At 49.7% G+C, this 16164-nt stretch overlaps 1 protein-coding gene across 2 annotated transcripts in view; it reads left to right on the top strand.

Moving 5' to 3' along the window:
• Positions 1 to 530: 530 nt before the first annotated feature.
• ARMH4 (armadillo like helical domain containing 4) overlaps positions 531 to 16164 on the top strand; it is a 57284-nt gene continuing 41650 nt past the window's right edge. For both annotated transcript variants that reach the window (XM_039552962.1, XM_039552961.1), the window contains exons 1-4: positions 531 to 572; positions 6377 to 7766; positions 8688 to 8900; positions 10121 to 10339. In XM_039552962.1, coding sequence (XP_039408896.1) covers positions 6434 to 7766; positions 8688 to 8900; positions 10121 to 10339 — 1765 coding nt within the window. In that variant the 5' untranslated portion in view covers positions 531 to 572; positions 6377 to 6433. The remainder of the gene's footprint in view (positions 573 to 6376; positions 7767 to 8687; positions 8901 to 10120; positions 10340 to 16164) is intronic.

Raw genomic sequence — 16164 nt, 5'->3', positions numbered from 1 at the left:
AGGTTTTCTTGTTAGTTATGGGGGGTTTGTTGGGGAAAAAAAAATGGGTGGGAGGAGGAAAGCACTAGCAGAACTGTTTACCTGTCCTGGCCAAATAGGTGCTTAAAACAAAGCATCCAAAAAAGGGGAATTGAACTAAGCTCTTCTGATTCACGTGTTCTTATTTAAGAAGTTGCTCTCCTTTGCAGAGGGAGTATTAGGGGAAGGTGACCTCTGCAGCTGAAAACACTGGAGGAGAATCTGTAATAGATGGAAAACTACTAAGGGTGCCGTAGGCCTTGTTGTTACAGCCCCTTGTAAGCGAAGAGCGGCAGCTCCTCGGGTCCGGCACTGAGGAAGAACTGGCTGCGGGGGCTGAGGGCTTGGATGCTCAAACTTCCCTTTGGAGAAGGAGCAAACGGCAAACGCGGGTGCTGAGGAGCACGAAGCCCACCAGGGGCAGGCGGGGACCGGCGGTCGGGCGGAGCGGGCCGGCCCCCGACACCGCCCGCCGGTGGGCGGCCCGCTCCGCTCCGCCCGTGCGGCCGCGGGGCTGGGGGAGCGAGGCACCGGGCGGCGGCGGCGGGAGCCAGGTGAGGCCGGGACACACACGCACCCAGCCGGCACCGCACCCCCGTGCCGCGTTTGCCCCGGGCTCCTGCGTTTTGAATCGATTCGGGTTTTTTCCGACGATGCTCGGCTGCCCGCGGGGCAGCGCATCCTCGGCTCGGCTCTTTGTTCCCGGCGAGCGGCTGGTCCCTGCAGCCCCGGGGGATGGGGAAGGGGCAGCGGGGCGAGCGGGGGGTGCGGTCCTGCCGGGATGGGGGTCCCGATGGGCTCTCTCGGAATATCTTTGGGAATGGGTGTGTGTTTCTCGCGGGGGTGGTTTGGGGGTGACCGCCGCTGTTCCTCTGTCCTGTCGCGGGCCCGGGCAGGAGGAATCTCCGGACGTTTGTTCGCACTTGATCCCCTGCCGGGTGGGGAAAGGATGCACTTCTGTGGTGTAAAGTCACCTGTAAATATGACTAAGGAAGACGGGGAGTTGGACGTGTGCCCGGCGTGCTGGGTGTAATCAAGCCTTGAGCTAGCCCTAATCCCATTCCCTGGACCCCACGCAGGTTCCGCCCGAGCCAAAAGGGCCTGACAAGGTGCATTTAATCTGCTCTTAAACCTTCACCTGCAGGGACTCATGATCCTCCAGCTCTGCTGTGTGTCAGCGTTAGGTGAGGCGCTGAAATTGTGGAGCGTTTCTTGCTGATTGGAATCCGAGTGCTATCCCTCTGCTCCCAGGCGGGCTGGGGAGCAGCATTTCTGTCCTTCTCCTGCTTGAAAACTGCTGCACCCTTTGACCTCATTCTTAAACACCCCCTCCTCCCTATCTTAATCCCTCAGGAATTTGGTAGACCTTAGACTTCTGTGGTGCCGGGGACCTAGCACGGGTCAGAAGCCACAGAGAACTATGCAGCTTTTACTTGCAAATCCAAGTAGGGATTTCCATAGGTAGTCCGTGTGCTGTTCTGAACAAAGCAAGTGATCGCTTGGTGGTTGGGGGAATAATGCCTAAAACACGTTGTGTCTCTGGCTCCCCGAAGAAACTACTGCTGGAATGCCGAGGCTGGAAGTGGAGGTGGTGCGTTATGTATTAAGGTTTCTCACTGGGACTGGTAGGAAGCTGGCCTTACAGAATATCAATATCTCATTTGTTTGCTTGTAAGGATGCATCCTCAAGGGTAGGGGAGGATGTGCCTCTCTGATGTGTGCTTGTCTCAACATAATTTTTCTCACCTGACTTCGTGTTGGTGGCTGGTGTAGAGTCGTGTCGCTGTTGGAGGTGATCGAACTGGTTGAGGTCTGTTTCCCTGAAGTATGTGCTGTAAAAGCATTAGCTCACCAATTCACTCGGTTGAACTGGGCAAGGACATAAAGCAAGATGAGATGAAGGAATTTTTCTGGGCTTGTGCACAAAAGTAGGAGTTGGAGCTCTGCAGTGTATTATGTGCTGCCTTTTGTATTCAGCACAAGTAATGAGGCTTGGATGGCATACATTAGCACCCTGTAACAGAGCACTTGGCGGCTGGCAGTTGTTTGACTTGTATGTTTTGGCTACATTTTCACATTAAAAGACTTGCAGCTTTTTTGTCTGGTTCCCTTATCAATTGTCAGGTGAATTGCGGAGCTGAGCACAGCCCAGGCTGACACCAAGCTTGTGCTTGGAGATGTGAGAAGCTGTGCTCAAAGGCAAGACAGAGATTTGTCTGGGGCTCACCTGTTCATGTCCTGTGCTCTCCGCTTTGATGCGTGCAGCCACTTAATCTTGCAAGTGAGTGTCCTCCCTGTATCAGAGGGATTGTTAGGGCAGAGTTATTAATTAGAGTTGAAAACTCGATACTGTTTTTCCCCTCACTGTTTCAACAATTTGGCTACATAACCATGACTTGCCAAAGACGGAAAATAACAGCTAATTTTTTTTTTTTTTGGGGGGGGGGAGTGGGGGGCGTTTCTCTAAGTTAACTGGCTGGGTGAAACTCTTAAAAAGCTCTCTGAGGGAGTAGCTGCACACAGCTGAGACACAGAGGGGAGTTTAATCCTTTGCAGCGTGTGTCCATAAACCACTGGTCCATGCAAGGAACGGCTATTGAAGGAGAGACATCTGCTCTGCTCTGTGCTTGTCCCCTGCAAGCCTGCCCTGTTGGAGTGACCATAACAGGCTGGGGCTCCTTCTGAGCTGGCTTTTGTTGGTCCCCCCAAGAGCTGGTTTCAAACAGGTCTCCAGAATTCAGAGGGCTTAATGGTTTAAGAACTATTGCAAGTGCTAATTGTATGGAGCAGGGAAGCAGCCTGGCTCAGAAAGATCCAACTGAGACTGCTTCAGCTGGTGACCAATTTATGTTTATTGTCCCTCAGCTTCCTGACTTCCCCACTGAGGTAGGTGGTTCTTATTCTTGTGGGTAGCTCCCGGAGATGCCCAGTTTTTGGCCCTTGTTTTCAGCCCAGCAGTCCTTTGTGTTATTTTCCAGCCTACCAGGTGTTAAAAGAAAAGTTATTATTTTCCATGCTAAAGATAAAGCTCCCTGGCTGCCTGCAGTTGCGCTGCCTTTGCGGCTGGAGGAACTGCATCTCCTGGGATTTGGTGTTATTAAGTGCAGGGGAAGTAGCTGGCACTGTCTCTTGCCCTCAGTGTGTGCTTCCTATTGGAAGCAAGGATTAGTTTTCCACTGAGAGCCTGGCCAGTGCTTGGCAGCTGCCTCCAGGGCTTCAGCTCTGAGGATGCCAGGTGAAATCTGGGGACGAGGAGTTCCTGCAGCATGAAATATTGAGGTACTACCTTCAGGCTGGTAAGAGAAAAGCTCAGGCTTACTACAGAGGAGGTGCTTGGTCAGGGCAGTGTGTTCCAGCCTGCTTTTATTGCCTGGCTGAGGCTGGAGAGCAGGCTGACTATAAAAATAGCCAGATGGGAGGATAAATGTATAACTCAGTGTGGCTTGAGGAGCAAACTGCTCTGCAGCCAGGTACCTGCAGCTTCTGTGTTCAGTGGAAGTGCTACAGCAAGGTGTCAAACTCTGCTTAAGGAGATAGCCAGGTCACTGCTGTTCATACACTCTCTAATCCAGCCTCTTCCTAAAGCTAAGTAGATCTTAAGCCCTGACTAATCTTCTTTGAAGTTTGAACCTGTGCCATTATCCTGCAGCAAGCTCCATGCCGCTATCTCCTGCTTTCACTGAGTGTGAAGGTCTAGGTTAGCTTACATCTGGTTGTTGTGGATTTCCGGAGCAAATAACACTCTAATATGATTTTTGCCCTATAGAAATGTAGGATTACGGCCAGCAGGGCTTTTCAGACTGGGGGAAACAATATGAGGCTGCCCAAAGGATTCCAGGAATTCTTTTATCAGGCTGGTACTGAGTGCCCACATTATCTACCAGCCAGAAGGAGGAAAGGTGCTAGTAAAGATGGAGTAAGCTTGTTGGGAGGAGATAAACATTTTAGTTTTTCTCCTAATCACATTCTGAATGTCTTGGGCTAGTGGAGAGCCTAGAGCTAGAAAGCTACAAACTATCTGTACAGATGTGTATATACATATGTATAATGTGTATGACTGCAAGAGAAGTGCTTTTCTAGTGCAGCTGGAGTTCTGTTTAGCTTTAAGCACTGCAGAAAGCATTTGTGCCACCTAAAGGCTCCTGACTTCTTGAGAAGTTGTATTTAGAGCCAAACTATTTTTTAAATAGAAAAAACCCCCCCACAACTTCTTGATGTTTCAGTATGCCTGATCTTAACAGGCACTTGTTAAAGGGGTGTGAGGTGAATGTGATTTATATTCAGCTGCATGGTAAGTCAGATGCATGTAGTTAGGCACTAACAATTTAACTTGAATAATATATTCTTAGTGCTTTTTAATTACAAAAGTGAATGAAGAATTAGCCTGGAAGAAGAGCTAAATATTGTCAGTTTTCAGCTATTTTTTGATGGGGGGAATAGAGAAAATAGATGGGTGGCCACCCATCCTTCAGAGATAGAAGATGCTAAAAATAAAGTGGAAGGTATCTAGGCTGGTGAGGAGGTTTTTGGTGGCTTCTGCTTGTCCCTGAGCACCTGGTGCATGTGTGTGGCCTGTGATGGGGAATTATTGCAGCAGCTCAAACTGCTGGGATGAGGCTTCAGGGAGAATGGAAAAAGTGACTCAGTGTGCCCTGAAGGCTCAGCCAGATGCTGGAGCCTGCAGTGGTTGACTCTGAGCTGTGTTGCTGCACTCTGTGGGTACAAATGTGAGTAATACTCCTGTAAGTGCTGTTTGGGTGGGGAAATGAGGAGTGTGGCAGGTTTAGGATTTATCCTGGTGCCTGTGAGCAGCAAGACTGTACAGGGTGACCATTGCTCTTTGGAAGACTGAGGGGTGGTTCTGACAACCCCAACCTCTTTCCTTTACTATTATTAGTCCTGCAGCCCAAAGGTAAGAGCAGTTCACTTGTGAATGATAAAATCTCACCTCATTCCACCCCTTGCTGTGGGTAGGGACACCTTCCACTATTCCAGGTTGCTCCAAGCCCTGTCCAACCTGGCCTGGAACACTGCCAGGGATGGGGCAGCTACAGCTTCTCTGGGCACCCTGTGCCAGGGCCTTCCCACCCTCAGTTAAGAATTTCTTCCTAATATCCTATCTAAACCTACTTTGTCAGGTGAAAGCCATTCCTCCTTGCTCTGTCACTCCATGACCTTTTCCAAAGTCCCTTTTCAGCTCTCTTGGAGCTACTTTAGGCACTGGAAGCTGCTCTGAGGTCTTCCTGGAACCTTCTCTTCTCCAGCTTCCAACTCTCTCAGCCTGTGTCCATAGTAGAGGTGCTCCAGCCCTGTGATCAACTTGGTGGTTCTTCTCTGGACTCATTCTAACAGGTCGATGTCTTTCTCATGTTGGGAGCCCCAGAGCTGGCCACAGAACTGGAGAAACACATGAGACAAAGCATGTGAAGCTGCTGATGGCTGGAGGCCCTTGCAGTAGGGCTTGACCGTGCCTGTGACCAGCCGCCTCGGCTGTGTGACAGAGGGATGTTTGCTGTGTGCATGGGACTGGTGTGAGCAGCTGTCCCACATGGGACGAGTGGGGCCTTGGATGGGATGGTCTTCTGGAGTGGTGGAGTAGCCCAGGACTGAGGCACATGCCCAAGGGAGGTGTCTGGATGCTGGAGCTGTGTGCCTGGAGGCAGCAGAGCTTGCCAGGGGCAGGCTGTCGGCTGGCTGGATCACTGCTGGGCTGCAGGTTCAGTGCTCCCTTGGAAACTCTTGACTCACACAGTGATTCTGGAAGTGCCTCCATGGTGCAGTGCAGCCTGGGCACTGTGCTAATGCAGCAGTGCTGCTGTCTGGGCTGTAGCTTCCTCTGTGGGGCCAAGGACCTCAGCCAGGACATGGCACAGATGCAGCCCTAAAGCCTCCTGGTGTGGCTCCAGTCCTATGTTCTCCCCCACAGACCCATCTTGTTCTCTGTGCGGATTCCTTGGTTTCCCCCTGTGCCAATGCACAGAACAGGGCTGGCCATAACAAACCTGAGACGTCATGGTCCTGGCAAGTGTCATTTTTGGACTTGGTTTAGGACAAATGGGTTGATCCACAGCATTGCTTGCAGGTCTGATGCCTGCTGGGTAGAGCACAGCACTCTGTTGCTGGGGTGAGAGCTGGGCAAGGTCTGTCCTGGGCTTCAGATCAACATTTGGTCTTGTCTGACATTTCCAGGTAGGGTAGGCTAAGAACAGTAAAAGAGATGGAGGAATTCATTGCTTGGAATTTTGTGGGAGGGGTCTGCTCACAACTGGCCATAGAGTTGGTCACCCAGTTATTTTAGGCCCTGGGTCTGTGGGTGGTTATGAGTATATGTAATCTTGGTTCCTCTTTCCCTTTCTAGGTCTTGCACTCTTGATTTGTCAGCCTTGCAGGCTTCTGGACACATCTCCTCTCAGCCATGAGGAGATCAATAGGATTTAACATCTGTGTGGTCACCTGCAGCATCCTGCTCTTGTCCTCCAGCCTGCCATGCCTTGCAGCTCAGCCTCTGGAGGAGTGGGATGTGACAAAGGTCCAGCATGGCCCCTGGGCAGGGAATGGGCTGGAAGATGACAGGACAGGCATGGTGGACTTGAAAAACAATCTGGGCCCTTCTGAGCAGACAGTTTCTGAAGAGCCATGTGAAGTGTCAGCGAAGCCATCTGGGACACCCTTAGATGAAGCTTTTACTGCAGGAGGAGAAGCGCTCTCTGCCAGCCTGAGCCATGTCATCCCCAGCAGCCAGGGCCTGGGGGATCACCCCTCTGCTGGGGCACTGCCTGCTGTGCATGAGGAGGAGCTGGTGCCCACAGAGTCACAGCTGGGTGAGGGTGAAGCACTCAAGGCCATGCTGACCACAGCTGTGACCACACTGAGCCCTCCAGTCCAGGAGGAGTCTGGTGGTCCCGTTGGTGAGGCCACCACAGAGAGTGGTGTGGCAGTGGAGCCCAGCTCTTCTGGCCCCTCAGCAAACACCCTTCCTGGTACCACTGTGGAGGAGGAGGTGGCAGCAGAGAGCACCTCACACCCCTCAGCTGTGCTCCAGCCCACACTGAACCCCAGCTCTCCCACCTGGGAAGCAGCAAGTGACCACCCTGCCATCCCAACTCCCCAGGCTCGGGGTGTGACCCCTGAGCTGGGAATGCTGAGAGCCCGCACAGGGAGCCCTCTGAAAGCCCTGGCTCCACCAATATCTGTGGCTGCCAAACATCCCCTTGTGGTGACTGAGGCCACCCTTCACCCAGAAGCAGGGACAGGTGCCGCGCAAAAAGAGCTGCCCACTACAGCTGGCACTGTCGCCATCCCCCCTATGGACACTGTGCCACCTGACTGGGATGACACAAAACTCAGGGACATCAGTCAAGGGGTAGGCCTATCTCATGAGGTGACAGAGGACCTGGGGACAACAGAACCATCCCAGACCCCTGAGGAAGGTGTGGTGGAGGAAGAAGATGCAACAAGAGCAGTGCCCTCCCCTGTGTCTCCTCCACCAGCTCCTGAGCTTGCCAAGGAGACCAACTGCACAGTGCCAGTGCAAGGCGAGGAGCTGCCTGCAACTTCCCCAGGCAGCAGCAACACTTTCCACACTGGGAACCTGTCAGATGCAGACACAGCTGATCTTGGCTCACTGGAAAACATAAGTGCAGTCACAGCAGAGGAGGAGAAAAGCGTCCCTCCATCACAGCCGGAGGCTGCTGTGGTGACAGATACCCAGCCTGAGCTCTCTCCTACTCTGGAGAGTTCATGGAAAGGTAAAACTTGCCTGTTACAGACACTTGCCTCTCAGTGGGGGTTTAGCAGGGATGCTCTTGGCAATCTGTGCTTTATTTCTGGGACTTAAAGCAAGCTGTACCAGCAGACTGTGAGCCACTGATGCCCTAAGTGGCTTTACAAGGATGCTCAGGTCAAGAGGTCTGTGCAGAGAGCTGCTGTCCCTTATGACAGAAACAGCTGGTGTTGTATCCTCCCCTCATAGTGAAGTGGTGGCCAGGCTGTGGCTGTCCAGTACTTGTCCCAACTCTTACCTGTAGGCAGAACTGCTCCTCCTGGACAGCCTGCCACAGGCTGATGGTGTCACCTTGCCCTGTAAAGACCTCCAGAGATGGCCCCTTCAGCTTCATGACAGTGCTCCTGCTTAGTGTTTAAAATATAAAGGGAGTGCTAAAAAAAAGGCTGGTCAGGTGTTGGGCAATGACATGTTTCTAGGTTGATGAGGACTTTTTAATTGCTGGGCATCTTTATTCTTCCCTCTTTGGCTGCAGATGCAAAAGGATGATTTCCTTTCACCGCATCCAAAATACCTAATTTTTTCTGTAAAAGAAAGGAAGCTAATTGCAGGCTGGTGCTGAAACCTGACTGATTAATTTCTAGATTAATTTATAAGCACTTGACTTGTCAGCAGGTTCCCTCTCTGCTGTTTCCCAGATGTTGGGGAAACAACACTGTCAGTAAGACTTGTGCAACAAAAATAAACCCTTCTGCATAGCTGAGGTTTCAGTGGGGGCTGGTCACTGAAGGCTGCCCTGATGATGCTTGGCTGCACCTGCTGCTGGCACTGTGGCTCTGGAATTGTTACTGCATGGAGTTACATTCCTTTTTTTATTCCTTCAGCTGTGTGCTCTGTTGCTGTCTCCTGTCCTGTGAGTTTGTCCTGACATGTGTTCTTGCTGTAGGTGTTACTCAGGAGGTGACAACAGCTGCCCAGGAGGCTGGTGCTGCTCTGTCAGCTGTGACAGAGCTGCCTGGTGCCACCCAGGGAACAGGGGCTGCAAGCTTTCCTCAGGAGAACAGTGGGGAGGACACCCAGATGCTGACGGCTCCGAGTGCCAGTGAGGTGCTGGTGGCAACTGGTGCTTCCTCTACAGTGAACCCTGTGGATGCAGAAGGTAGGATTCTGCTTCAAGGACTCACACTAGATGGGATGTTATATCTGAAACCAGTGTCAGGGCTTGCACACTCCAGTCTCAACACAACATCCTTATTTAAGTGGCTTTTTTTTTTGCTAACAGTCTTCACACTGCTTCTAGCCCTGGGCTGCCACTGCTTTCTGCCCATGCTGTGAGATCCACCATGCTGAAACTTGCCAGTATATGGATTTTTTTTCCCCAAATAGCTGGAGTAGAGGTTGAAAAAAAAAAAAAAAAAAAAGCCCCAAACCAAACAAGCCCCTTATCTGTCCTTGCTAGCAATCTTTAGACACTTAAGCAATTTTTTTATTTATGGAGGGAGAGTTTTTACTTCTGGAGCCCAAGGCAGTCATGGATTGCTGATGCTCAGTCCAGAGGATGAAAATACTTCATCAGGGTAACATGGGAGCCCATGGTGGGGCAAAGACACCCTCCTGCAAGAGCCTGGCAAGCCCTTGGGTGTGGAAGCTTGCACTGATACTCACTTTCACTGAGGAATGGGGCATTGTTCTCAGGTTTATGTAGCTCATACAGAAATGCTTTGAGCAGTCATGTTCACGTAGCTGCTGCCTGCTGGTTTGGTGTCACCTTGGCAGGTACCTGTGGGAGTCTGTCTTCCTGACAGGGGTGTAGCAAGGGTTCCCTCAGCACAAGGCTGGCCTTGAGCTGGAGTGTATTTCTGCAGTAGTGGGGACTACTGTAATGAAACTGCTGCTGGGCAGCTTTGCTGGTAATTCTTATATTGCAGGACATCAAAAGAAAAAAGCTGTTTGCATTGTAATTCTAAATTTAGGGTCCCTTTGTAAAAGGGAGAAGGTTCTTCTGGCAGTTTCCATTAATTAATTTGCTTCTAGGATTTAATTATAAATTCAACCAACTTTTATCTTTGTAACGAACTATTAGATCTGTCACTTGGTTCAGTTCTCAACTGGAGTCTTGCTGCTCTGATCTTGCAAGGGTGTGGTGATGAATTGTCCTCAAAGCAATGGAATTAAAACCTTTAAGGGTTCCCCCCCTCATTAAGGGGAACCTCTTTTGCTCCTGCCCTTGAGGAGAAAGTTTCATTACAGCAGCATCACATCTTGAAGGAAGCAAAAGTTTGGTAATTCCCTTTGAGTTAAATTTTCATTAAGGAGTTTCTTGGGGTTTTTTTAAAAACATTGTGGTCCTGAATGGTTGCTGTTCCCTGTCTTCTGCAGATCTCACAGATGGGATCCTGGTCACCAGTGAGAAGGCTGTTCCAGCCCCTGGTGGGATGTTTTCTACCCCATCTGGACAGACAGAGGAGCCATCCAGCAGAACTGTGGTCCTGGTAACGCCAGCATCAGTGGCCTCCTCTGTCAGGAGGACAGCTCTTCCCTCTGTGAGGAGGATCAGCACAGCCGTGACCTATGGGCTGGACCGCCTGGAGTCAGAAGGTACCCCTGAGACTGAGGGGCAGGTGGCCTCCTGTGGAGTGCCACACCTGCCCTGACAGCCCCCAGTTTGTCAGTTTGGCTCACACCTATGTGCACATCTTGTTCCCAATAAAGTTGTTGACCAACCTGTCCTTTTCCAGGAGGCACAGGAAGCAAGCAATGAGCAGTGTCCTGGAGGATGCCTGCAATTCCAGTGGCTGTGGTGGATGGGGATGGGTTTTTTATTGGCTAGGGAGCAGCAGTGGTGTTGCTGTTGCAGCAGGGTCTGGCTCTGCACACCTGTGATGCTGGTGTGTGCATCCACTGCAGAGCCTCTGTACCAGGGAACACCCACCAAGGGGTGCTGAGGTGAAGCAGATCCTGCCCTGGAGCTGCCCTGCAGCTCTGATCTGTCTTCTATTCACCTCACCCACAATTTTCCTGCAGAGAATTGTTTCTTGCTCTTTTTCCTACTTGAGCTCCTCTCTGCTTGTTCATCCATCCAGTTTTGTGCTCCAGTGTTTGGACTGACACCACCTGGAAGGAATTAATCTTTCTGCCTATTTTTGCTCCCCTTCCTTTATCTTGACCTTCTCTTGCCTTAGTATTTTACTGCAAAGGTTGGCAGCTCTCCAGGGGTGGCACTGCCAGATGGTATTTCTCCTCTGAGTAGAGGTGGGGTGCTACAGACAACAGCTCATCAGCATCTTTTCTCTGCAGGAAGCAATAACTCTCACTCCTGTTAAATTTAGAGGGCAGCAGAAGCTGGGAGTCTTCCCCACTGCAAGTTCCTGGCTTGCTGCTGGCTTTGAAGCCTTTCCCGAGCTCTCTGGGACTCCAACTGCAGCATTCTCCCCTTGCCAGGATGAGTCTTGGATGTCTGTGGCAAGGCAAGGATGTGGTGCTGACAGGAGAGTGGCAGCAGGGGAAGGAAAGGTCGTGTGTGTAGGGAAAAGCTGGTCTTTCAGGCTGGGAAATAAGGTCTCTGCTTAGCAAGGGCAGTATGATTCAGGAGGCTAAAGTGTTTTATAGCCCTCTGGGATCTCCTTTAGAAGCCTGGGTTTCTGCATGGGAAGATAAGAGGGATTTCAGTTTCAGCTGAGCATTTGGTCTCTCTCTAATGAGACTTTCTGCACAGGCATTTAAAAAAAAAATCTTTCTGCTCCAATACAGGACTGATGCAACTTTCTTGGATTCCTGCTGCACTCTGTTTTTAGAGAAGCTCTGGGCTTCTCTAAAGGCAAATGTGGGCTGTAGCTGGGACCAGGTGCCCTCAATGATGAGGACTCAAGTGGAAATCTGGGTTTCTTGGCTCTGCAGGTGCCCCTTCTCCAAGGGACATGTAGCTCTTTGTGCTGTGTGGATTTGACAACTGGCACAGCTTTTGTGGCCTAAATCTTTTCTGCTCAACCTAGACCTCTGTGCAGGGAGCCAGAAGGTTCCCTGGTGCTGGGGATCGTGAATTCCCTCTTGTAAAATGGGACAATGACAATTATCATGTGGGGAAAGGCTTTCTGCCTGGGGATGGTGCTGCTCCAGTTAAGCACAAAGGAAGGTTTTTGAATCTTTTTCTGCTTAATGGCAATTGGGGGGTATCACATCCTCATGGTGGAGTGGCATTTGGAAGCTTGGTTCCCAAAGTTACAGTTCCTAGTGTTTCCTCTCAGAACATTGGAATGCTGTCAGACCCAAGATGTTTGGGGGTGCTTTCCTTTAAAGCTACATGGAGCACCAGCCCAAGATATTGAGGCTTTTGGGGGATGCTGTTGCAGGCATGTGATTGGGTCCCTAATGTGGGATCTTGGCCCCTTGGGGAGAGGCTGTGCCTGGCTCACTGTTGGAAGAAGTGCAAGGAGCTGAGTGAGCTCTGCTGCCTTCAGTGGGGTCCTGCTGAGCTTCCTCTCTGAAGGGCCTGGCTCATCATTAAATAGAAACCCCTGCTGCTCAGCTCACTCTCTTTCTTGGGGGCCATCTGTGCCAAACTGCCTGTGGTTAATTGCATCTGTATATTCACCTGCCTGGCTTGGATGCAAAACTGCTTTAAAAATCAAATTGCACAGACAAAATGAAAATATGTCTAGATGAGCTTATCCTCCTCCCTGGTGGACTCTGCAGAGATGAGCTGGGTAACAAATATCCTCCTGCCTTGACTCTGTGGTGAGACTGGTCCTACTTGCCCTTCCTAGTCAGAGAAATCCTGTAAAGGGATTATAGGATACTGGGGACAGGACACAGCAGAGGATAAGGCTTGCTTTTCTGGGGGAATTGATTATATATTTTGTCTCTGTGCCTAGAATTTGTATATCTCTAGCAAGCTGAGCCCTGCAGGTTTCTCTGTAGAGCTTCTAGGTACAGAGAGCTACTGGTTCAACTGGCTTACTCAGGACCACTGTGTGAGCCTCCCAACACCCTTCAAAAAGTGACTCTCTGGAAAGAAACCACGTTCCTTTTTGACTTGATTCCTGTGCTGTAACATCTGCCATGGTAGGTATTGGCAGAGGTGGCTGCACACCCCCAGTGTGGCAGCACTTGGCAGGTGGAACTTCCTGAAGTGGCAGGACATGTGCTATGCTCCCTCTTCTGCAAGATCCTTGCAGCTTTCAGCTGAAAACTGCTGGATAGAGCACACCAGACTCTGGTCCTGTCACGGTGGGTGAGGGTGAGTCTGTATCTGGCCCTGCAGATCTGAGGTTTGGTTCCCTTGTGTGACATCACCCTGCCTGGACAGCAGGGAATCGTGGCATCACAGAATGGGTTGGGATGAAAGTGACCTCAAAAACCATCTCATTCCAACCCCCTGCCATGGGCAGGGACACCTTCCACTATCCCAGGTTGCTCCAAGCTCTGTCCAGCCTGGCCTGGAACACTGCCAGGGATGGGGCAGCCTGTGCCAGGGCCTCACCACCTTCACAGGGAAGATTTTTTTTCTTGCAGTCTAATCTCCCTGCTGGGAGTGAGCTGCTCACACAGTTCAGGGGTCAGGAGGGCTGCTGACTGTGGAGGGTGCTCAGAGCTTTGATCAAAGCAGGAGCTTCTCTGCTTGTTGTGTGGTGTCAGGAACAGTCAATAGCTCTGAAAATGGGCAACTTAAAAATCAGTTGCTCCAGAGGAGGAGGCCTTAACCAAGTAGCTCTTGAATGTGGAGTGTTCCCAATTAATTAAGATGGCTCTCAGCTGGCAGGATTTGGAGTTTCACGTGCATTTGCAGCCTGCTGTGAACTATTTTGTGTACCACAGAACAGTTTAGGTTGGAAAAGACCTTCAGGCAAGTCCAACCTTTGACCAAGCACCACTGTGTCAACCAGACCATGTCCAGTCTTTCCTTAAACACCTCCAGCAATAGTGACTCCACCACTTCCCTGGGCAGCCTCTTCCAATGTTTAATCACCCTTTCTGTGAAGAAATTCCTCCTGAATACTTCAGAACTTGTAGCCATTTACATAATTTTATAAAAGATCGCTCCACTCCCCATTTTTCTTCTGAGCTGTGTCACAGTATGAGGAACCTTCTTTTTTTTTGGATGTGAAGGGTATTTTTTCCAGGAAATTAAGGCTTTGAAAGGGATTGCTATTTGGACCTTGACTGTATGGATTAAGATCTGCCTCATTAAATCTCTACAACCCTGTTAAAAATTTAAATTAGGATGCAGAGGTGTAAATAAAACAGGCACTTAACCCAGCATGGTTAACTAGCCTGATATTATAATTCCTCACCAGCTCTTTGGATATCAACTAAATTGGCAAGGAACAGAAGACTTAAAGCACATGCAGAATGAATTATTAAATGGTTTTGGTACACACTTTTCTCTTGCTTTTGTTTATTGCTGCCACTGAAATGGGAACTGCTCTGTCTGGTGCAGGTTGACCTCTATCTTCCTCACAGTAGGTGGTGGCTCATCCCTCATTCTCCTTTGTAGCAGAAAATGGCAAAGTGTGACAATTTTTTGTATCAAACCAAACTCTTTTTTTCCTTTTTTTTTTTCTTCTCTCTTTCTTCTGATAGTGTTCGATACAGATATCCACAGCTTTTCTGTACAATCTGAGCCCAGGTTGCCTTACTCATGGGCAAGAATTCCTTTCCTAATCTCCAGTCTAACCCTGCCCTCTGTCAGGTTGGAGCCACTCCCTCTTGTCCTGTCATGCACTGGTCCAAAATCCACCTCCAGCTCTCTTGGACTCCCTTTAGGCACTGCAAGGGTCTCTGAGGTCTCCCTGGAGCCTTCCTTTCTCCAGGCTGAGCACCTCCAGCTCTCTCTGTTCTTTGTGATGTTCTGGCTCTGTTCTGCCTCCAGCAGGTTGGATGACATTTCTTAGTCTGACCCTGCCTTGCTTCTTGTTCTGGCCAGGCTTTGTTTGAGTTTTTAACTGTATTAGACTTTCCATTTGTCAAAAAAATTAGAGTTCACTTAAATATCACTTTAATGTTGTAGCTTTCCCATGCTTATCTCCAAGCTTGAACAAAAACAACAGAAAACCCCCACAGTTGCTATTGCAAGGTAATTGGGCTGTGTGAGTGAAAGCTTTTAATGAGTTTCTGTTTGTTTTAATCTGAGGATTAAGCATTTTACCCTCATGGCTCGAGGGAGGGGGGTTCAGGTAAGCAGGGATGTGGCAGTAAGGCTCTGCAAAGAACACTTTCTGCTGGAGTTGCTCCTGGCTGGGGTCCCTTGGAAGGTTGGGAGAGTGTTGCTCATGGGGCTTTTTTTGGGAGCTTTGTTCAGTGGGACTAGGGATGCTGCAAGAGGGGGTGAAGGACTTGGGAAGAAGCAGGAGTCTGACTAGAAAATGAGCTGAGTGGACTCAGTCATGTTCCCTTTGGCTCCTGATAGGACTTGAGTTAAAGCCTTGGTACCCTGGAGACTGTTGTCCATAATAACAGACCCAACTCCCAATCTACATTGTCTGTGATGATCCAAGCTGGGCTTGTCTAGAAAATAAAGCTGAAATCAAATGTTTTCTTAACTCTTGGGTTTTTGGCTGTTATCTTCCCAGGCAGTGTGATTGAATTGAATGCTTCTGGAGAAACACCAACAGCCTTTTCCAATGAAAATGGAATTAATGTCTCTGCTGGGGCTGTTGAGTTTTTTTTTTTTGTTGGTTTATTTTTTCCTTTTTTTTGGTTGGGGTTTGTTTGTGTTTGGTTTTTCTTTTTTCTGTGATTGGAAAGAAGTCTCATGCCCATAGCCCTTTTCCAGGGGAAAGTGTTTTGTTAAGAGATGTCATAAACTCCTTATCTGCCTTCCTCTATCTTGTTCTGTCCACTCATAGGTCATGGTCATTAAATCTGGACTGATTTGACTGCTCTCACTTGATAAATCCTCTCTTTCTTGTCTTGATTTTCATACTGGTTGGTTCAACACCTGTACACCCAGGGGTGGAAGAGCTGTTCTGCAGCAAGCCAGGGAACAAACTTTTTATAGTCCATATGGGGTGTTTTGCAGCATTTTGGGGGTTTTCCCCCCCCCTTTAAAATAGTCTTGTGTTGCTAAACTGACCCTCTAGCCTGGCTCAATGTGAGAGTGATTTTGAGGTGAATGCTGCTGGAGATACAGTTTTTGTTTTAGGAAGAAATTCTTGAATGTGAGGGAGGTGAGGCACTGAGTGGTGGTGGGGCACACCTGGAGGAGCTGTGACTGCTCCATCCCTGGGGGAGTGTCCAAGGCACCAGGTTGGACAGGGCTTGGAGCAACCTGGAATAGTGGAAGGTGTCCCTGCCTGTGGCAGGGGTGGAACTGGATGGTTTTTAAGGTCCTTTCCAACCCAAATCATTCTGTGATTATAGAAATTTTTCTTTCTGATCTTAATACAGAACTAGAGCCATGGTCCCAGGAGAGTCTTTTTTACTTT

The sequence above is a fragment of the Corvus cornix genome, chromosome 5 (assembly GCF_000738735.6).
Source record: "Corvus cornix cornix isolate S_Up_H32 chromosome 5, ASM73873v5, whole genome shotgun sequence".
Taxonomy (NCBI): Eukaryota; Metazoa; Chordata; class Aves; order Passeriformes; family Corvidae; genus Corvus; species Corvus cornix.
Note: the sequence above shows the minus strand (reverse complement) of the source record. Positions and strands in the feature narration are given on the sequence as shown.